The 23,105-nt window shown below is 39.3% G+C and overlaps 2 protein-coding genes across 3 annotated transcripts; one reads left to right on the plus strand and one right to left on the minus strand.

The window, feature by feature from the left end:
- On the plus strand, positions 1 to 6,221 carry LOC107048538 (coiled-coil domain-containing protein 102A). Of its 2 annotated transcripts, none has more exons than XM_015271744.1 (5): positions 1 to 160; positions 344 to 472; positions 2,724 to 4,150; positions 5,688 to 5,764; positions 5,854 to 6,221. In XM_015271744.1, exons 2-5 carry the CDS (start codon positions 362 to 364, stop codon positions 5,871 to 5,873), a joined length of 1,635 nt encoding a protein of 544 aa, XP_015127230.1. In that variant the 5' UTR covers positions 1 to 160; positions 344 to 361; the 3' UTR covers positions 5,874 to 6,221. The 2 variants fall into 2 exon arrangements, with proteins under 2 accessions (XP_015127230.1, XP_015127231.1); XM_015271745.1 differs by lacking the exon at positions 1 to 160 and adding an exon at positions 167 to 257.
- On the minus strand, positions 6,217 to 22,342 carry LOC114841717 (collagen alpha-5(IV) chain-like). The gene is made up of 7 exons (XM_029126805.1): positions 22,207 to 22,342; positions 18,985 to 19,083; positions 17,104 to 17,250; positions 16,654 to 17,026; positions 13,839 to 16,382; positions 9,849 to 11,246; positions 6,217 to 6,616 (listed from the first exon to the last, which is right to left on the minus strand). The coding sequence occupies exons 1-7, from the start codon at positions 22,264 to 22,266 to the stop codon at positions 6,372 to 6,374; spliced, it is 4,866 nt and encodes a 1,621-aa protein (XP_028982638.1). The 5' UTR covers positions 22,267 to 22,342; the 3' UTR covers positions 6,217 to 6,371.
- Between the last annotated feature and the right edge of the window lie 763 nt (positions 22,343 to 23,105).

Here is a 23,105-nt window from a genome sequence, read left to right on the forward strand (position 1 = left end):
CCTGTACTGTCAATAAACTGTCACAACCATTAGGGACGATTGTTTAACTGCAAAAAAATGTCGTTCAAATAAGTGACTCAACGATATTTTCGGAATTCTCACAGTTGAATACCGATCCACTTCAGCAACTCTGGATATACCTGGAGAACCGGTTACTCAAGTGAGTGTTCAATCAATCTTCAGCGATGTTTATCACCTGAAACTATTCGAAAACGAAATGACCAGAGGGTGGCTAGATTATTGTTGATGCAGATGAAGTCAGTAACAACGAATGACAATTATTTTAATTGATTTCTTGATAACTGAAGGAATGGAAATTTAATTGTTTGTCGAATGTTTCTAGGTTAGACAGAGGGTAACAATGGCTCAGTCATCGTCAAGCGGAACATCCTCACGCAGATATGGAAAGGATCATGAAAGTTCAACAAACTCTCGCTTACCGTATGCCGACAGTGAGTGGGAAACCAAAGAGGTAAAATGTTAACCAAGTGATTCACACAGAATTACAGAATTAATCAATTTACGGAGAATTCTTCATCTCATAATTGAAAGGTAAAGTCAATATTTTCGATTGGTATCAAAGAGGTAAAATGGAGAAAATTAAAATTGATTCATCTCAGTTTTTCGAGTCTCTTAACAGTAAATTATTCCAGAGAAAATATCTAGAAAATGTTTTTCTCTATACAATTTTTTACAAAATTCCCTAGACAATTTTACTGTTTAGATTGTTATGCATTTTCATGGATGATAAGAGGGGAATAAATAATCGGATGTTGGAAGAGATCAAACAGTTCTAATTCGTCGCAAAATCACGACGTTTTGCTAAAAATTTCAGTTGCCTTAAGCTCTGAAAAGCAAACACAAACACAAAACATTCCAATTATTTTTGACTATTAAAATTGCTGATCTCTTCATCTCGCTTTATCAACATTTAAGTAATTTAAATGTTGAGTTCTCAAACAATTGTCTCATTTTTCAGTAGAGACTCTTCTGATCACAACTTGTGATGTTACTAATTTTCATGGGCGGCAATAGTGGAATAAATAATGGGATGTTGGAAGAATTCGAATATTATTTATCTGTAGTATCAAATCACGACATTTCACTAAAAATTTCAACTCCCTTTTTATTGTTTGAACTCTTTCAACACTCCATCATTTATGCCAATGTTATTACTGACGATTTATTCGAAGCCCTTTAACAACCATTTCTCATTTTCGGGCAAAATGTTAAAATCGAACATGAATTCTCTACCAATTATTCACATAAAAATATTGCAGTGAAGTGGAAATTCCATTCGAGGTTCGTCGAGAGATCAAATAGATAAATCACCAAAATGAAAACCATGGGTTCTGCACTTATAATAAAATATGTGGACGTGCGCATGGAAAGGGACCACTTTGTCGATATGGTGCTATGTATACTCTGATAATATTGATAACATTCCGCACATTTTGAGCCCAAAATGATCTTCGTAGGGTCGAAAATGACGTCGTTGGAGAAGATGGAAAATAAATTAACATTGATGCAAATGAGAGTTGCTGACACAAAAACATGAATACCTCGGAAACTAGAATCGACAAAGTAGTCCCTTTTCATGTCGACGTCCACATATATGAAATATGGGAACAAAATTATTTGAAGGGGAACCAATGAAAGGATAAATGAGAAAATGAAAAAAAGGGATACAGCCGAAACACTCAATATCTGGACGACTGGATCAGACGATGAATGCATTCAAAATTTCGATCAATAATAAAGGTCAGATTGAGGTTCACAACGGTCCGATTAAGGGTCCAAATAAGGGTCACGGGGGTCAGAAACTAAGGATCACAAGGGTCTCTATATTATAAAATCCAAATCCAAATCGACTTCTGGTGATGAAAATTTGGTACTAGAAATTCAGATTTCAAAATTTAGGGTCAGAAATAAAGGGTGAACAATACGGGACACGAGGGGTATAATGAGGGTCAGATTTAGGGCCACACGGGTCAGAATAAGTATCATGGCAATCATATGGAAGTCATATGTGCGTCATATGGGGGTTGGCGAGCACAGCGAATAGGGGGCTTAGCCCGTTAGTATATATAACGAATTAATTGTTTCCGTTTTCATATCTACGATAGTGAATTTTCGATATTCTGCTGTACCTCATGCCATTGAGAACGCGTCTTTTTAAATGTATTTTTTTTTGCTAAAGAAAAGTTGTTGCTTTCGGACAGACAATAAAAAATACCAAAAAGTTTGGGGAACGTCGTAAAATGAACGATTTTATTCTTAAAGTCTAGTTTTTTGGCAGAACCAATTGAAAAGCCATTATTATTTTTTTAACGTCGAGAATTGTTGCCGAAAAAAATATATTGAACATGTTTTTATACAAAGTATATTTCTCAATGTAGAAAAAATTGGAATATTAAAAGCATAAATCTCGAAATGACATGCTTGTCGGGCAGTAATCGAGTTCGAGAGCTGAAGTTTGATGCAAGGTCATATTTAACGGGATACTAAAACAAATTAAAAATTGAGAAGAAACGAAAGCACGGCGCCAAATGATTGAACGAAAAATCTCTAAAATGTTCTGTAAAAGGATCTGTTGACCTGTTTTCATTATTAATCGCGAGTGCTCTCCATCTGCACTAATCTGTTGCAAGGAATGATTGAACGTTCCCCTCAACCCTGTCCATCCTCTATAATTTGAAAAACCTATTGTTTCACTTTAAAAGGCCATGCGGCAACGTGAGTTGGAGGAAGCGCGGGCACGTGCAGCACAGATGGAGAAAACAATGAAATGGTGGTCGGACTGTACGGCGAACTGGCGTGAGAAGTGGAGCAAGGTTCGAAACGAGCGGAACAAAGCGCGAGAAGAGGCGAAGTTGCTCCGCACAAAATTAGAAATTGCAGTGAAGGACGCAAATAGCTACAAACACGAGTCCCAAGACTTAGAACTGCAAAATGAACAACTGCGAAAGGAAATGGAGAAAATTCACATGGTTCTGTTAAAGCACGCGGGTCAATTCGACAGGCAGATCGTGAATATTCTTGAGTCAGACCCACAGCTGCGGAATTCTCTGGGGATCGACGACCTCGTTGAGCTCTACAACAACGTGGACAAGTCCCCAAAAATCCAGTCACCGGTACAAATGACCTCTCGGAGGAGTCCCCGAGAGGAGACTGAAGGATGTCTAGACCCAAAAGCTGAAGGGACTGACAGAGACATCGAGGAATACGTCCTTCAGGGAGCAGTGCCAAAGCACGCAGTTGAATTATACAAAGAGGGATCCCTAGGGAGTCTCGAAAGAGACATAACTAAGTTAATGAAGGAGAGCAGCAGATTAGACTCAAAAATGGAACGATTGAAGTCCCCAACCACCAGTGACCCTGAGGAATCGGTGAAGAGACGAATGGTGATGCTGAATCTTGAACTTGAAGAGACGACAAAGGCAATTTCTGCTGAACGGGACGAGAACACCTCTCTGCATCGAGCTATCGAGAAGCTGAAGGCTGAAGTTGGACAACTGAGGGCTCGATGTAAAGAGCTCGAGGACAGTCGAGTAGAGGCTGTTAGAGAGCTGACTGAAATGAAGGATCAGTACCAAATTGAGATTATGGCAGCGCAGGCTGACCTCTTGGACGAAGCCTCGAACAGAGAGGGCATGGATCAGAGGATGAACGAACTCAGGGCTGAGCTCGAACGACTTCAAGCTGAGAACGCCTCTGAATGGGGAAAACGGGAGCGTTTGGAGTCGGAGAAGTTGTCTCTTGAGAGGGAGAATAAACAATTGAGGAGTGAGCTGAGGGAGTCGCAGGAGAGACTAGAGCCCAGGAGGTCGAGGGTGAGCTCGACGATCGATGCTGATGTCAGACAGCTACAGCAGGACTTGATGGACCTGAAACATGTCAATTCGAAACTTAAGAAGGGACTTGCTGAGAAGACAACAGAGCTGACTCATGCGTTGAGGAGGTCTGAACAGTATGAGACTGAAGTTAAGAGGGTGCGGTCGAGGGTAGATGAGCTTAAGAAAGAGCTAGCTGTGGCTCAGGATGAAGTTGATGCTGCTTCTGGCAGTGTTCGCAGGCTTCAGAGGACTAATGAGGATCTCATTGAGCAGTTGGAGTCTGCTAATGTTCAGATTGAACATTTTAAGAATAGGTAATTATCTTTTAGGGAATAATGGGATAAATTGTTGAATGACCAGGTTATTGGCTTTATTCTGAGAGAAGTTATTACATATTTGACGTAGGTTACCCCTTCCGACGGTTTATTTTGTGTGAATAGTCTTGTAATGAATTATTGAATTCAATTTTCAAATACATTATCATAGAAATTCTATTCGGAAGCAAATTGCTAATTTATTAGCAAAAATATATTGAATACATTGTGACGAAAGCAATTTCCCACTTGTTTAATTTTTCACGATGTATGTCTCAGGCATGGCCTGGACTAAATGGTTGAAACTTTTCATTTTTGAATTTGCTAAATAATATGATCCAAATTTTGGGCCTTTAAAATATGGCGCAATTTCACGTATGAAATTACGTGAATTACGTGGATTACGTATGAAATTACGTGAAATTGGGGTTTCTATAGGATTTCTATTGGAATTCTATCGGAAAATTGTATTTGTTTGTTGCGCTGATTCTATTAGATATTTGATAAGAAAAAGTCAATTGATTTCGATTTTCTGTTCGAATTTTTCTGTTGAGATTTTTTCTATTAGAAACAGAATTATTGGGCGCAAATTTCCTACATTTTTTCCGCTGGATTTTGTTTTGTTTTACATTACAGAATCCGAGTGGAAAAAACTTGGCAAATTGATGGCCAAGCATTCTTGAAGAAAAAATCTCAAGAGAAAAGTCCAAACAAAAATTCGAAATCTATTGACTTTTTCTTATCGAATATCCAATAGAATCAGCGCAAAAAATAAATAGAATTTTTCAATACACTGAGAAAAAAAATATATTTGCGCCAAATATTCATTTACTGAATCACTGAGAGAAGTATTTATTTTTTCAAAATCGTATTTCTCCAATCGAGTCATTCCCAGGCGAGCCTGACTAAGTTTCAATTACAACAGTCATGTTGCTCTAGAGGATGACTATGTTGCACATGACATTGGATGGACTCTTCTAATGATTATTCATATTTCCAAAATTTTTCATTTTCTACAGGGTAGAATTCCGATCAATTTTTTAATGTTGCTAATTATTGAAGAAGTTCACTCAAGGTCATAACTAACATGATCATATTCTAGAGCAATATAATTGACATGATTGAAACCTAATGAGGATTGCCTGAGAATGACTCGAATGGAGAAATACAGTATTGAAAAAGTAAATACTTCTCTGAAGTAAATGGATATTTGGCAAAAATAATTTTTTTTCTCAGTGTAGAATTCCAATAGAAATCCTACAGAAACCTCATCGAATTCCAATAGAATTTCACTTGAATTTTCTATCGAATTCGTTACGAGACGAATTTCTGTTTTCTATTGATTTTTTTCATGCGTTTCACCATCTCCAAGTGACTAAGGAAATACCTTGAAGAAACAATATGTTTATCCATTCGATAAGATCTAATAGAGCCTGAGAATATTCAAATTATCATCGATTATTATTGATTAAATAAGTAGTAAAACTGATCGATGCATCCCGAATATGAAATTAATAGATAATTCATTTTCTTTCAGTTCCGAACCCAGTCCTCATGGTATGTCTGAAATGGAGGATAAAGGCAGAGATGATGAGAATGATCATTCAACGGCAGGTGAAAAATTCTCTCCTTCAGATAATTTGAAAAATAAACATTATCGAGGGATTTCATACAAATAATGTGTTCATTTTCTTCTTTTTCAGATTATGAACAAAGAGTTTAGCACAAGTACAACAAAAACTGATCATTCCCGAATTAAGCGACAAATGGATAGTGTTATTAGGTGTGACTGATATTTTTTTACGTTTTTAAATTTTCATTTTTGATGTTTTTTTCGTTGTTTTTTGCCCCGGATGAACGTATGCATTTGTGAACTGTATATAACAAAGAAATGTACCTTACCCAAGACTGATGAGATGAACAAAAAGTGTTATGAAGGGTTAATTTAATACGGTGAATCCCATCTGCTGATCTACACAAATTGCAGGAATTAGACCTGAAAGAAATGGAGTAGCCCTAAGCCCTAGTCGCTTGTACCCTCGAGAAAATTAAAGAAACAAATGAAATTCAAGACTTCATACTTTTATTTATAAATATATAAATATTTTGCGGAGTGATGTATATGGGAGCAAGCGTATTGTGTATCAGTATAACATGAAATTCATAGGTGTGGGTATTTGATTATGACATACGTGATTGTCTGAGTCTCATTGCACGATCATCAGCACTTCATGGGCGTTCCATCGGAGTAGGTCGGCATTTTTGGCTTACAAATCTTGGTCCTGCCATTGGAGCCATGCACAATGTTACAAGAGAATGTGAAATAACCGCAGGTAGAGCTCTTCGTGTAATAACGATGCTCGTATTTTCTTCGGGGGTCATCCATTTTTCCTGTCACACTATTAGTCACTGTCACGTAATTTGGCTTCACTGGAGTTGGGTTCATGGATCTAGTGATGCTAGCGCCTAAAAATATTCATTCAATTACGAACAATGTCGGTGTTAAGGGGGGGGGGGGATCCCTCGTGAATTCTAAAGGTTTTCGGTCGATCAGTGTGCTTAGTTGACCGACTTTTATATATGATTGTAGGGTGAATCGTCCAGTTTATAAATCAATTTATGTATTGACATCGGAAAAGATGGTTGAGTTGGTAATTTCCCTTTTTACAATACAATGAGTTTCAGACCATTTCAGCGTTGATTTTTTATTGTGAGGTCGAATTTGCCAACGTAACCATCGTCCAAGGGCCGGGGCATGATGTGGACTGCATTTTCGACTGAGAATTTTGTCGAATATTCGACAAGTTGAAAATTGTGAGGAATTTTTTTTTGAGGTATTACCTTTTATGAGTGTCAATTGACATGTTCAAGATCAAATACTATATAAATGAAGGATTTCTGTAAAATTTTATCGTCTTGGCACCACCCGTTTGTCTAACAATCATGGTAATAGCTTAAATTTCTAAAAATATATTTTGCAAACAAATAAGCGGATTTGAATAAACAATGAATGATTCTTTCTGCTCGGCGTTTAATGCCACATTTTTAGATTTTTTTTCCTCTTCAAATTCCATTTTCAGGAAGTTTTTTTCATTTTATTTTTTCTTCTTTTCATCACAAAAATTAAACAAAAAAACTTGAAATATTTCGGCCAAGGAAATTCTATAAAAAATATCTTAATAGAATAAGTCTTACAGAAAAATTGAATTCTATTGACCGTTTCTATAGAATATTTTCTATTGATTATTTTTTCAACCCAAATTTCCGTCAACAGGATTGGTCCATTCGACATCACGTGGTACCAAGGACCATGGTATTATACTGATAATTTTTTGATAATTTTCNTAATACACTCGGCCAAAAACGCTAATAGGAAGTTCAATTGAAATTTAATAGAATTTTCTAGTGAATACGATGGGTTTTTCCATTAAATTTTTTCATGCATGTGATCATAACACATAATTTTTTCGCACAATTCTAAAATGGAATTCATTAATAGCCTTGGCGGCTGATTCGGCATAAAATGTCTTTTGTGGGAAATTTTCGGTCGAAAATTTCTTATAAAAATTTAATTCACTACGATCTCATGAAAATTCTCCTTCATTCATATTTTCATCAAATTTTGATTGTTTCATTATTAGTATTTGATGAATCGTATTCTTGCAAACCCTGGACAATTCACTCCGTATGTACGTTGAAAATAGAAAAAATGCTGGACCCAATGATGCGGCATCAAAATCATAATTTTTCGTGTTTTTCCTTCAAAATTGCCTTTGGTTCACAATTTATACTGGATTTCGACGCAATTGAAATGTTTTTCAAACTCCGAAGCGTGAAGTTCACTATTCACATCACATCTCACGGAATGAATCAAGATAATTTTTATTTGTATTATCTGTTTTCAGACTTCCCGATGTGATCCACGGAAAGCAGAGTTCCTGCTCTCTCGATTTTTTCTACAAAATGTAAAACGAATTGACTTCACACTTCTATTTTTAACGTACATGAAAAATTATGATTTGTGGCAAATCTGGGGAAAAATCGATTGAGTTCATCATTTCTCCACTCTTTTATGTATCCCATAATCTTTAACCCTAGATTGGTCACCCTATGAAAGAAACCTTGCCGCGCGTTGTTTTTCATTAATTACAATTGACTGGCTAACTGGAAAAATTAAAAAAAATTGGCTTTGTCAATTAAAGTGTCTAAAAAATTATACTAATTTTTAAAACAACATATTTCCCAAAATTCCTAAAGAAAACAAATTATTTCGAACAGATGAATTATTTTTTCTCATGTTAAATGAAATTGCACATGACGCGACGTTGCCAGAAACTCGCTAAATGCGCCCGGGCAGTATAGAGTAAATTCGGCAACGCTAAAGCCTAAATAACACGGCGGGGAATCCCCGCGGAGGTGACCAATCGCAGGGTTGCGTCTGGTGACTACTGTCGGACTGGCGATTCCGTTCCCTTCTTTTTCAGAGGTGCGAGACATGGATGTGCGTGGGGATTGGCCAAAATGGGGATAGCTACGAAGGGAACGGACTCGTCAGTTTGCCTATAGACTATGGTTAACACTCCGCTAGTCGCGCAAAAGCTACGAAAATAAGCGCCGCACCAGCATAAATCGACATAATGATAAATTTGAAAGATCTAGGAAAAATCTGAAAAAATCAAGAGTGATCTAGATCGTATACTTGAAGAAGTTCCGAGAGATTGTTTATGTTCAGTGTTACCCTTAATTATATATTCAAGCTCAAAGTTGCTAAGTTTTTCTGAAAATTCGTCTTATAGACGGTACACGACCCGGAGTTTCGGTCTGAAAATTTGAAAATCTAACTACTTACGATATTTTTGGCGGATATTTTCATTGATAGGGCTTTTACACACTTCAAAATGAGATATCAATTTTTTTCAAATTTTTCTGAGGCTTTACTGCAGTGTAATTTAAAAAAATAGGAAAAAGTGCGGCGCGACGCTCATAGCGCGATCAACGGAGTTTTAAAATTCACCGGCACTGTTAAAAATTTTTATCTGAATTTTTCGTGCCAAATTCCGGAAATTTTTATCGTGTTCCGATTCCACTGAAATTTCAGGAAACCTTGTCATTGAAAATTTAGAATTTCGTGGAAAAATCAAACAAAACTGTAAATTTCCACTCCATTATTCCCTGAAAACTAATAGAAAATTAGAAAATTCTGGTAAATATATTCTTGAAGATTCAGGACAGTGACAACTAATTACGATTTTTAGGGGAAAAAAATCATGAGATTTCAGATTTCACTGAAAATTCAATGTGATTTGACACTGAATATTCATATTAGATTGGTTCCATTATTCCCTGAAAATAGAAAATCAGAAAATTCTGATAAATATATTCTTGAATATTCAGAACAGTGCCAACTAATTGCGATTTAGGGGAAAAAAATCATGAAATTTCAGATTTCACTCAAAATTCAATGTGATTTGACACTGAATATTCATATTAGATTGAAAATTCCAGTAAATTTAGGAATTCTCGTCTTCGTGCCCCTTAAATTTCCGGAATTGTACTGAATTTTCATGATTTTTTCCCCTAAATCGCAGTGTCACTCTCCTGAAAATCGGTAGTCAACTGTCCATGAAGTTTCATTTTTTTTCTAACAGTGAGGGTCCCCTCTAAATGGATACCACAACCCTCGAGGTCTTACACGTACTCAGAGGCTTTGGATAGTTGTGAGAATTCCTACTATAGCTTCCCGTAGATCCATGCAGACTCTTGTATCTAGAATCACCATTCTTCAGTAACTGTGAGCGATCTTGTGTAGCTGGGGTCAAAGATACGGTTTGCGCTTGTGAATTTCCACCTTGGGCCTGAGTTCGTTCCCCTGAAACTGATGCGATCTTCGCTCTGAAGCCTTGAGGGACTGTGTAACCTGGAAGAGCCTCACCGGGCTGGAAAATATCACCCTCGTGAAATTTAGAAGATTCTTGCTGCACATTCGCGTCATATTTCTTCGCAGTTGCAACTCTGATCAATTGAGTCTGTCTATACCCTTCCCCGCCGCTTCGAACTCTCGTTGTTGTTGAATCGTAATCTGCGTCGTCGTCGTCGTACTCATCGTCGTCATATTCTTCGTTCTCTGGATCGTAAGCTGGTTCCTCTCGGGGTTTTTCGCTGGGCGGATTCATGTGCGGTATTGTTTTCGCAATTACTATTTTTCGGGATGAGGATGAAGTCCTCAGTGACTGTTCTCCTGAAGAAGCTGCTGTTGAATCAGGTTGTTGAGGCTGATAAGGGGGAGGAAGAGTAGAGGGTGATGGTTCGTCTCTCGAGATGGAGATGGGATCCGGTTTTTCGATTTTTTTGAAGAGATTGGGATCTGAATTGGTGAAATTGAAGGGTTTCCTCGAGGCAGCAGCGCCGGACCCTGATCCTGCTTGAGCTGCTCCGGTATAACTGATTCCGTATTGAAAAGATCCTTGGATTTGCGATTGCGACTGCCCCTGGTAAGTTCCACTCTGTGCAGTCGCTGTTCCTCCTCCTCGGAACGGTTTAGAGGGGGTTTCCTCCTGTTCCCGGGACCCCGAGTATGGCTGGAAACCGATCTGCGCCTGACTGGAGGTGCTTCCCTCACCGTTTGCTTGTGCATCAGCCAGTCCTCCCTTTTCACTTGCTTGAACCTGAGAACTCGTTCCGTGGTTCCATCCGCTGCTCTGAGCGTCGGTCGATGTCGCTCCAGTGTCGGAGTTGAGTTGAACTTGCGCCTGACTTTTACCGAGACCTCCAGTGCCCTGGGCACTGCTTATGGCTCCTTCTTTACCTCCGGATACCTGGGTTTGGGCGCCTTTTTTGCCGTCACTGGTTCCCGCTTGCGCGGAAAATGATCCAGCGCCGGTGTAGATTCCGCTGACTTTGGATTGTGCGGTTCCTTCGCCGAGTCGACCGTCTGCGGAAGCACTCGCTTCGGTTCCGTCATCGGTTTGTGTGACTGAACTCGAGGCGTGGGAGTCATCGTCACCTGCACCTGCTGGCACGGCTCCTGGTGCGCCCGGAGGATATGCGATGTTTGAGGGTGGTACTCCTAGAGCTCCGGGAGGGTAGACTATTGTACCTAGTGATGCAAAATGAAGGTAATTTTTCACATGCGCCAAGTCAGCTGTAAATTTATCGTTTTCTGGTCATTTCTGAATTGACGCATATGTCGTGATGCAAACTGACCGGTCAACTTACCCAATTGTCAGTAATTTTTTCTTGTTATTTATGCTAAAACATCGTCTATCTAGATAAAAATGAGGTAATTGCAAAAAAAATCAAAAAAGTTTCGTAGCAATTTTCTTATTTATCACAGTTCAGTCCCCGTACAAGATACTAGGCCTAAATCCGTGCCGAGTGACACCCCCACTTTCTGGCTTGAATGCACGGACGAACAAATTTAATAGAAAAACCTATCGAATTCGTTAGGAATAGTATATTTCAGTACATGTGGGGCAATATCGTTTTTAACGTGTGTGGGGTTTACAGCATGAGCCGAAGGCGAGTGATGTAACCACACACGTTAAGGACGAAATTTCCCAACAAGTACTGAACAAAATTTTATGTCACGAAGCCTGAAACCGGCTGGATTACACACTCGACGCTTCGCGTGACGCTTCGCGTCGAGTGTGTAATCCAGCCGGTTTCAGGCATGAGTGGCATAAATTCTATTGAATTTCTATTGAACTGTTCTATTAGTTTTTGGTCGATTCTATTGGAATGTTCAATAGAAAATATTCAGTAGAAAACGTCAATGGAATTCAATTTTTCTATATAACTTATTCTATTGAGATATTTTCTATAGAATTTCCTCGGCTTAAATTTTCTAAGTTTTTTCGTTAGATTTTATTGATGAGAAGAAAAAAAATAGAATGAAAAAACCTTGAAAAATTTGAGTCGAGCAAATTCTATAGAAAATATATGAAAAGAATAAGTTATATAGAAAAATTGAATTCTATTGACGTTTTCTACTGAATATTTTCTATTGAACATTTCAATAGAATCGACCAAAAACTAATAGAAAGTTTAATAGAAATTCAATGGACTTTTCTAATGAATTCGATAGGTGTTTCTATTAAATTTTTTCGTCCGTGTGTATTTCGTTTCGCATTCTCCGTACAAGATACTCGACAAAGGGGCTAGAATTGAGTGGGAATGGAGTTGAAATATTGCAGGAATTACTGACAATATATGCATCTATGATCTAAAACTCAATTGCGCATCAATTGAATTTTAAAACGAATGGGCGCTCGTTACTGTTAATGAAAAAAATTGAACGCATCGGTCATAAAACTTGGTAAAATATCAATTTTTTTACGCGTATTGCACCATGTGTTTTACGTCCATTTTTTTGGATGAATAGATAGACAAAACAAAATTCTACCCAATTTTTGTGAAAACAAAAATTTCAATGAAAGTCTCAATTTTGCCTCGCAGGCCCCTATTAACAAACTAAATTATTCCGAATTTCTAAATTGTTATTTTGAAAAGGAACAATATCTTCTAATCAAACATTCGTGTTTCACATCAGGAATCGTACTCAAATGATCATAAAAATGGAAATCGTTTAGTATCTTGTACGAAGAATATCACACCAAAATATTTTCTCCTCTGAGAGCAAGTAAAATGGGGGATACGTAATTCTCGGATTTTTATTCCCCTACAGTCCCTGTGATATCTTGTACGAAGGTTGGACTGTATTATTATAGAATCTATAAGGCTCAATTATAGAAAAACAGTTGTATAAAATTTTTCCGTACTGACCTTCACTTTTCCCAGTCCGGGGATTGGTATTGAGTCTTCCCCGAACTGGCAAAAGTGAAAGTCACTACAGAAAAATATCGTTCGCTGCTAGTGCCACAGGGGTTTTCCACGCGAAATATACAATTTCATTAAAGTAGCTCTACCCTTACGGTAAATTCAAAGATTATTGAAAACTGCAAAAAAATTGCAGAAAACTCGATTAAATTCGGAATTCTAATTTTTTTCTCAATTTAATTAGCGTTCTGGTTTTAGGATTTAACCCAGTGTCTTATGTGAAAATCAACATTCCTATTGTAATCAAAGATTAAAATCTGAATTTTTTTTCATTAGATGTGAAAAAATCAAGAATTTTTTTGACACCTCATAAAAAATAATCCACCGTTTTGCAAACAAGTTTTATTATTTATTTATAAGAGGGAAATGTTTGAAAAAATATCAATATTTTGCGAAATTTAATTTAGATAATACTGACTGGGTATGAATTTTTTCAAATTTTTTCCATGCAATTTAGTTGAAAAATGGAAAAACTGAAAATATCCAAAAGTACAGCGTAGCCCGGCGGAAGGGTAGAGCTACTTTAAATAAATGATGTAAATCTTCCCATTTGAGAACTAATTGAAGAACTCCCTCAAACACACGATGACTAAAGGAGGCTATCTCTTACTAAAATTTGGAGAGCTCTGGGGTCCAAGGCTCAGCCCAGGGGCCGAGTTTCAAATTTTATCGCGCTCTATCTAAATGTAAAATGACCGTCAAGATTTTCTTTGGTCATTTTCGTGACGCGAATTTCCGTCACTTTCTGACCAAAAATGGTCAATAATTGGCCTTCGGTCAGTGACATGTAATTTACATGTAAAATGACGGTAAATTGACCGGTCAGCTTTGTCCGTTACATCCCTAATTGTACCTGGGATGCCCGGGGCTGGTACTACTCCGCCTGGATAACCGGGATACGATACTCCAGGTTGACCTGGCTGAACTCCTGGAGGTATTCCGCCTGGATATGACACTCCTGGCTGTCCTGGTTGCAATCCTGGTGTTGTGACAACGCCTCCGGGGTAACCAGATGGATAGGATACACCTGGTTGACCCGGCTGCACTCCGGGTGGTACTCCACCTGGATACGATACTCCTGGTGGTACCCCAGGTGTTGTTACTGCGCCTCCGGGATAACCTGAGGGATAGGATATTCCTGGTTGTCCTGGCTGTACTCCTGGCGGGACCCCACCTGGGTATGACACTCCTGGCTGTCCTGGCTGGACCCCTGGTGGTACTCCACCTGGATATAGTACTCCTGGTTGTCCGGGTTGAACACCAGGAGTGGTTGCTACACCCCCAGGGTAGCTAGGCGGGTAAAATACTCCTGGTTGTCCTGGCTGTACTCCTGGTGTTGTCACTAGACCTCCGGGGTAACCAGGCGGATAAGACACTCCTGGTACCCCATCCGGATACGACACGCCGGGTTGTCCCCCAGGTGGTACGCCACCTGGATACGAAATACCTGGTTGCCCTGGTTGTACTCCTGGAACAACACCTCCTGGATACGAGACACCAGGTTGTCCAGGCTGTACTCCTGGAGGAACACCTCCTGGATACGAGACACCAGGTTGTCCAGGCTGTACTCCTGGAGGAACACCTCCTGGATACGAGACACCCGGTTGTCCGGGCTGTACTCCTGGAGAAACGCTTTCTGGATACGAGACACCGGGTTGTCCTGGTTGTACTCCTGGAGGAACACCTCCTGGATACGAGACACCAGGTTGTCCAGGCTGTACTCCTGGAGGAACACCTCCTGGATACGAGACACCAGGTTGTCCAGGCTGTACTCCTGGAGGAACACCTCCTGGATACAAGACACCGGGTTGTCCAGGCTGTACTCCAGGTGAAACACCACCTGGATACGAGGTACCAGGTTGCCCTCCTGGCGTCGTCAGTACACCTGCAGGATATCCAGGAGGATAAGATACTCCAGGCTGGCCTGGTTGAACTCCTGGTGCGGTTACTACTCCTCCCGGAAAGCCGGGGGGATAAGACACTCCTGGCTGTCCAGGTTGCTGTCCAGGGATCGCTCCGACTCCTCCAGGATAACCAGGTGGATATGAGACACCCGGTTGACCTGGCTGCACTCCAGGGATGGTGCCTCCAGGATATCCAGGTGGGTAAGATACTCCAGGTTGTCCAGGTTGCGCTCCAGGGGTCGTTGCAACTCCTCCAGGATAACCAGGGTAGCTTACTCCTGGTTGGCCTGGCTGCACTCCAGGAGTTGTGATCGCGCCTCCAGGATAACTTGGTGGATATAAAACTCCTGGCTGCCCTGGCCGCACTCCTGGAGTGGTTACTACACCTCCAGGGTAACCAGGCGACACTCCACCAGGATATGAGACACCAGGTTGCGCTCCAGGATATGATACTCCAGGCTGCCCCCCTGGATAACCAGGTGGATATGAAACTCCTGGCTGTCCGGGCTGTACTCCTGGAGGCGTCACCACACCTCCAGGGTAACCAGGCGATATTCCACCTGGGTATGAGACTCCTGGTCGTCCTCCCGGATAGGATACACCTGGCTGTCCTGGCTGTACTCCACCTGGATATGACCCTCCTGGTTGTCCTCCCGGATATGATACACCTGGCTGACCCGGCTGTACTCCACCTGGATACGATACTCCCGGTTGTCCTGGTTGCGCTCCAGGTCGTGTTACTACACCTCCAGGGTAACCGGACGGGTAAGATACTCCTGGTTGTCCTGGTTGAACTCCAGGTCCTATCCCACCTGGGTAAGACACCCCTGGTTGGCCTCCCGGGTAACCAGGGGGATAGGACACTCCGGACTGACCTGGCTGCACCCCAGGAGTCGTTACGACGCCACCTGGGTAACCAGGTGGATACGAGACTCCTGGCTGACCTGGCTGCACTCCTGCCGTTACTCCCCCTGGATATGACACTCCCGGCTGTCCCGGTTGTACTCCAGGCGTCGTTGCAACTCCACCGGGATAACCAGGTGGATAGGAAATTCCAGGTCTCCCCGGTTGTACTCCTGGTTGACCCGGCTGTACTCCTGTTCCTGGGGGTACCACTCCGCCAGGGTAACCGGGATACGAAACTCCTGGTTGTCCAGGCTGTACTCCGGGAGTTGTTACTATTCCTCCAGGATAACCCGGCGGATATGACACTCCCGGTTGGCCGGGCTGCAATCCTGTGCTTGGAGGTTGAACTACCCCACCAGGATAACCAGGATACGATACTCCGGGCCGTCCTCCAGGAACAGTGTGTGGATACGACACTCCTGGAGTTCCAGGGATTACAACCTCTCCAGGTCCAGTGATTCCGGGCAAACCCGGCCGTACGTATTGCCCTGGTGGGACGACACCTGCGTAACCTGGGTAACCCGGACAGTCTTCGCAGGAACCACCTAATGACATACTCTGCGCTTGGCCCATTCCACTCGTCCCGCCTGGAAAATATCCATTCGCTTGTTCGATTCCATAATCAAATTGAAGCAGGCAGTGATTGATGAACATTTGGTTAATTGATAAATGAATATTGAAAACCAATTTTCTGATTTGTATATATTTTTATTGTGTTTGTTTAATAATAAGCTTACAAAAGTTAGTTTTTTAATGCAACATGAGGTATATTTGTAATTAATAATTCATTCCATTTTAGTTCAATTATTTGGATTATTATAGCATTCCTAGTCAAACGTGAGGAACCCTAGAACTCACTGACAACTGCCCGTGAACTCTGATCTGTAGCCTCGGCTTCAGCTTTTCCCTCTTTAGTCGCATCTTTGCCAAGATTCAAATATTGCGACTGTGTTTGACCGCGGAATCTCCCGCGCACCTGTCGACGTGCCCTCGCAAATTCGGAATTTTGCTTTTCGCGTTCTTCTAGGATAATCTCACGTTTTGCCCGCGTTCTCAAGGGCTCCAAAACAACATCCACTACGCGCTTTTGTACTATGTCATTCTCGTCGAGAGGAATTTCGTTGAAAAATGGATCTTGGTTCTCGCTGCGAGCTGGGCGATTCTCCTCGACCAGTATTATCTTTATTCCATCGCAGAAGTCTACGATTCTACCTCCCGCCAACTTCCAGGCCTGTAACATCAATTTCTATTCGTGAGAAGTCCCTGAAGAGTTGATAACAATAGTTGTAGAGTTGTAAAGGTTATTACCTCGACTCTCGTTAGATCCAGACCAGACGGGAAAACAATTTTACCGCGATTATTCGTCGTAAAATGCCATTCCTCATTTTTTCCGTTGGATTTTCTCAAAAAACAAATCTCTGATTTAGAGTTCCGTTGCCTGAATGCTTCATATTTCTGGAATTAAAGTGGATGGTTATTTCAACTGCACATGAAAATGCAAGAGACTGTTAATATGTATATGTTATTTATTTATATGATTCTGGCAGGAGAGGAAAGAATGAGCTCACACGGCAAAAAAACGAGAAATTTTCTCAAAAAATTACCGGGCTGTAGAGTAAAGTGGGCTCCCAGCACCGAAAAAAATCCGACACTGGCAGAATAAAAACTGATTAGCCGTCCAGCTAATCAGTTTTTATTGATTGATAGCTGATTACCGTTCGGTAAAAATGAATTGCTATTCCGGCGAAAATTCTCACACATACCGTAAAATTTCTTAGCGCCAGTATGTAATTTTATCACACCGGTAATGTTTCATACAATCTATCAAAGAGTCATAGTTCCTCTCATTTTACAGTGGTGAACTAGAAATTTCATTGAGATGTTCAAATTAGAAATTTTATAGTTCAGCTATAAAATTTTTACTCTGTTACTCAATTTGTTTCAATTCGTCATTCTTCTGAGGACATTTTAACATTCCGTTGGTTGCGCTTATGAGCGTCGCGCCGCACTATTTCCGATTTTTTAAATTACACTGCTGTAAACCTTCAGAAAAATGTGAAAAAATTTGACATCTCATTTTGAAATCTCTAGAAGCCCTATCAACGAAAATGTCCGCCAATAATATCATAAGTAGTTGGATTCTCCAACTTTTATTCCGAAACTCCGGGCCGTGTGCTAGGTACACTGAGAAAAAAAAATATTTTTGCTAAATATCCATTTACTTGAGAGAATTAGTACATTACGTAACTAGTGCGGAAAGCAGGCGGTTACTCACGCGGGCGGCACGGCCGCCTGAGTGATACCGCCTGCTGTCCGCACGTGTTGCGTATACTATTTTATATGATAAGTGCGTGATGAAGTTTGGGAGTGGAGGGAGGGGGGCGAGTGGGGGCGAAGCCCCCCACAAAAAAAGGGGGTCCAGGGGGCGAAGCCCCCCCCCCACTAAAGAAAAAAGATCACATCTATTAAAAAAAGTAATTATAAAAAGTGTGATTGAAAAATTTCATTTTCGTTACTGAATTCTCAATGACTTATCACTAATTTCTAGAAATCAATCACAAAATTTCAGTGAAGTTACGGTGAATTCTGTGACATGTCTCTGAAAAGCAAAAATAATTTTTCTCTGTGTTTCCTTGACATTATTTTGATCATTAGAATTCAATAAAGCCCTTAAGTTACAATATTTGATCGAAGAAAGAGTTTTTGGCGATCCTGCTGTTGAAAAATGAATAATCATTGGAGGAGTTCATCCAAGATCATGTGCAACATTCTCATCCTCTAGAGCCACATGATTGTTGTAATTGCAAGTTCCTCTGAGAATGACTCGATTGAAGAGTTACGATTTTGAAAAAATAATTGCTTCTCTCAAGTAAATGAATATTTGGCAAAAATAATTTTTTTTCTCAGTGTATAAGGCGAATTTTTCGAAAAATATGGCAACTTTGAGCTTGAATATATAATTAAGGGTAACACTGAACATGAAAAATTTCACGGGACTTGTTCAGGTGAACGATCTAGGTTACTCTTGATTTTTTTTTCAAATTTTTCCCAGAACTTTCAAATTTATCATTAAGTTGATTTATGCTGGTGCGGCGTGGCGCTTACGGCGCGACCAACGGAGTGTTCATATTAATTATGAAAAAGTGCAACTTCTCATATATTGAATTCAAGTCATGATTTAATACTCACCGTTTCCTCATCAACATAAGCCTCAACGTCTGAATTCTGAAGATCATTTTGACCCACAGAACGATCGAATCTCGTTTTTTCTTGAATCTCACTTGGATACTGTGAATGGAGAACAAAAATGACTTAAAGTAGTGTAAACATAGCTTAAATTTTGAAGATGAAAATCTGAAATAAATTCTAAACAGAAGTTGATATGAATAAAAACATTTTGGTTCAGTTCGTGCTCAATTGGCAGTCTAGTATTATTGATAGTAATTAATTCAGAAGTGGCAAAATAAGACAGAGTCTTATGAGAAATAGTATATTTCTAAACTAGGGAGGTAAAATAAAGTCGTACAGAATTAAGTGGTAAGCGCGTGGATAAGGGTCCCTTATTCCATCTCCCGTGGTTAGAACGTTCTCTATTTTTCGCTCCGTTCAGTATTTGTCGTTTCAGCGTAGGCACAAAGACAGATTTTTTTTAAATGTGTATTTTGTGCCCGCCAGAGTAAAAATGAATTTTTTTAGATTAAAGTAACTCTAGCCTTACGGTAAATTCAATGATTATTGAAAACTGCAAAAAAATTGCAGAAAACTCGATTAGATTCGGAATTCTATTTTTTTTTCAATTTAATTATCGTTTTGGTTTTTCAAAGAAGAAATGTTTAAAAATCAGGATTTAACTCAGTGTGTTATATGAAAATCAACATTTCCATTGTAATCAAAGATTAAAATCTGAATTTTTTTTTTCATTAGATGTGAAAAAATCAAGAATTTTTTTGACATCTCATAATAGTATATTTCGTTACGAGTGCGAAAAAGAGTTTTTTGCCAAGTTTGAAAAGAGTTTTTGCTCGCCTTTGGCTCGTGCTATAAACCTCCCACGAGCTAAAAAACACTTTTCCCACGAGTATCGAACGACATTTTTGTGATGAAAAAAATAATCGACCATTTTGCAAACAAGTTTTATTATTTATTTATAAGAGGGAAATGTTTGAAAAAATATCAATATTTTGCGAATTTAATTTAGAGTTCAATCCACCTACGCCTTTGCACTGAGAGAAAAATATAATTCTTCTGACTATATTCCATCACCATCGAATTTGCTACTGACTGGGTATGAATTTTTTCAAATTTTTTCCATGCAATTTAGTTGAAAAATTTTAAAACTAAAAATATCCAAAAGTATTGCGTAGCCCGGTCGAAAGGCAGAGCTGCTTTAAAGCGCAACTTAAAATGTAGAAAAAATGTTTTAAAAATCAGAAAAAAATCAAGAAATGCCTAATACAAAAATTCTCCTCTGTGTCACACTCTTGCAATGAATAATTTATGTTTCTGGTTACCCCAAATGTAGAGGATGCCCTGGTCAAACAAGCACCTATTGTTGAAGAAAATCATCGTAGAGAGAATTTGATAAATTAATTTTTTACTCTTGTCAAAGTTAGAATTCATGTGAGAAATCATCAATGATGAATAATTTTTTTCCAGACATTTTAAATTTATTTTTCCTCGCTACACTCAACAACTTATGAGGAGTTCGCATATACTACTTTAAGCTCAGGGAAATAGTTGAAGTAGGTCAACTTATCGGATGAACTGTGACCCCCGAATCTTTTGGGGATCTCATTGCGCGTATTGTGACATTAAAGTTTCATCCAAAAACAAAAAAATCTTGTCAAGAACTACTCTCATTACTGATAGTCTATTGCATTACGAGTGCGTGAAGTTGCATTTTGCCGTGCTCACATGTAGCACTGTGTACTTTCCGTAATAGCTGCTGAGGTAAGGTATTGGAGGGGGAGGGGCTTAGAGTATTTGTTTTGTATTTGTAAAGTGAACTTGTGTGTGTAAAGCAAAGCCTCACTTTACGCATAGCTACTGAATTTTATGCGTTCCATGACTCAGTCCAACAAAATGCAAGTATTGACCTCTCAGGAATGTTTATCAAAATTAAAGTAAAGAATGCATCAAGTCTAGTAAAAATTCCCGAAATGTATTATGATCTTGAAAGGCATGTGTTACGCCTATGATTAAGAAAAATAATTTATGATTAAGAAGCATCAAGTGTCGTAACTTTGAGGAAATAAAATAGTCAAGTTATTGTATATCCACGAGCTCTTATGGGATTTGTTTTCAAATTGATAATTCACCTACTAGATACTCCAGAAATAACAATGAGAATGGAGCTCAATATGAAAAAATACACTGGCCAAGAAAATATCTAACGTACTCACGTAAATAACGCGTACATTCGATGAATTTTGGAATAATCAACTTAGATCGGTGGATTAAAATTTTTATCAACGTGAAAAAGATAACTCTGTCCATGAGTTGAGAAAAAACTTACTGTTTTTTGAGTGCTAGGGTGTTTAGATAAATATCCTTGATGAAATGTTTTTTTTTCATGGAAAGTTCACTTCACCTATGCCTTTGTAATGGCTCTAGACTAATCTCAATTGATTAATTTGCTCCTAAGTTATGAACCTACCAAAAATCATTCAAATGTGTTCATTTTGTCCCACGCTACCCTACTACACTGTTAGAAAATTACTCTCGAAATTTCAAGTGAAACAGCTTGAAATTTTTAACGACGAAGTTACATGAAATTTTCGTATATTTCTTCATTGACGATTCAGTTCATTTCTTGAATATTCAAGTAATTCACAATTTCCAGAACATTGAAAATTTTAAAGATTCAGGCAATAACTTTTCTGAATTCTCAATCTATTGAAAATTCAATTATATGTGATGTTTAATTTTCATGACTTTTTTGCAAATTCAAGCTTTTATTGAAATCAATCAATGATTGTTGAACATGAGAAACCCAATTTTCTTGAATTTTCAAGATGAATGACAAATTTAGTGAACGCTTTCATTTGAAATGAATTCAACCTCCCAACATCGAAAATTCACCTGACGCTGTGACTGGAATTTCAAGAAATTTCTAAGTGTAAAAGTCGGGGCTAATGTTTTATAGATTTTTCTCTCTCTGCACTTTTTCGCGTGAGAAGCGGGATTTCCCGCACGCATTGCAAAGCGATAATATTTATTTGACACTCATTGAAAAATGTTTGGCCCATGAAACGTGAGCAGACTTCTCACAAACCTAGTACCATTTTTTCTGATTCGCGTGAGAACTACTTTTTTCAGGCAGGCATTCCAAAAATGTCTTGAAAAAATGAAAATGCAATAAACCAAATTCAATAAATCCTTTTCTAATTGAGAAATGATAGAAGCACTTACATGGTGTCTTCCCAGGGTGGTTCCCGACAGGAATAGGACGACAGCGAGTAGGTACCGCATGATGATATCGTCGGACGGCGATGCTCCTCGACACTGCCAATCCGTCGAGTCTCGTCGCCGACCTAGAGGTGTTTGATATCCACTCCCCCACTCTCGCATGTCATCGAATACCCCTCCTATCACTTCTCGATCAAGGCGCCAGTGGGGAAATGAAGAGAAAAAATGTGATGGGAAGATCCCAAGAAGAAGTGAGAAATGATATGTAAAATAAAAAATTCTTAGAACCGTGGAAGGGCGTCTGGACATCGTGATTCGTCGCCTCCGTGCTTGCATGCGTGTTCAAATATTGGATGTCATTTCTCCCTCGATGTGATCACCACTGTCTTGGACTCATTAGAAAACGCAAAAACTGCTCGCTCAATGACAAATCGGCTGACACGGCGTTAAATCACTTTCTCGGAAATCAATACCGACAAAAGCATCGAAATTCCTGATAATGCAGAAAACCAAAGGCCTCGAGCAATTTCCTTTTTTTGTAGAGCTTTTTTTGTAGTCAAATATCTGGACCAATCAGATAATTACCGACAGTCTAAACCCAATAATTCTCCCCTCTTGATGCCCCAATTAAATCACATCCAATTCATTAGCTGAGTATAACGCTGCGTTTGTTTGTCCACGTGCGCTGGGAAAGTAATTGCGTAAATTCACTCAATATTTCACTTCAACGATGTAAGTTTCGATTTGAAAAATTAGAACTCCACAGACTCTGTATCAGTTCATTTCGACCCTGTACTGAATTGCAGGTTTATCAAACTTTAGATCAATTTCATCATTTCAATCATTTCCAATTTTTCTTTGTATTTGTAGAAAGATGAGTCTCGACGATTAATACAGAAAAA

This window comes from Diachasma alloeum, unplaced genomic scaffold (genome assembly GCF_001412515.2).
Source record: "Diachasma alloeum isolate Michigan unplaced genomic scaffold, Dall2.0 Dall_scaffold_00194, whole genome shotgun sequence".
Taxonomy (NCBI): Eukaryota; Metazoa; Arthropoda; class Insecta; order Hymenoptera; family Braconidae; genus Diachasma; species Diachasma alloeum.

What these genes read in the sequence shown, in the direction of transcription:
- LOC114841717 (XM_029126805.1), bottom strand. Translation starts at nt 22,266, where the DNA reads ATGCGGTACCTACTCGCTGTCGTCCTATTCCTGTCGGGAACCACCCTG. An exon ending in CCACCCTGGGAAGACACCAT is followed by an intron (nt 19,084 to 22,206) that starts GTAAGTGCTTCT and finishes CTCCATTCACAG; the next exon opens with TATCCAAGTGAGATTCAAGA. An exon ending in TGGATCTAACGAGAGTCGAG is followed by an intron (nt 17,027 to 17,103) that starts GTAATAACCTTT and finishes TTGATGTTACAG; the next exon opens with GCCTGGAAGTTGGCGGGAGG.
- LOC107048538 (XM_015271744.1), top strand. Translation starts at nt 362, where the DNA reads ATGGCTCAGTCATCGTCAAGCGGAACATCCTCACGCAGATATGGAAAG. An exon ending in ATTGAACATTTTAAGAATAG is followed by an intron (nt 4,151 to 5,687) that starts GTAATTATCTTT and finishes ATTTTCTTTCAG; the next exon opens with TTCCGAACCCAGTCCTCATG. An exon ending in GAATGATCATTCAACGGCAG is followed by an intron (nt 5,765 to 5,853) that starts GTGAAAAATTCT and finishes CTTCTTTTTCAG; the next exon opens with ATTATGAACAAAGAGTTTAG.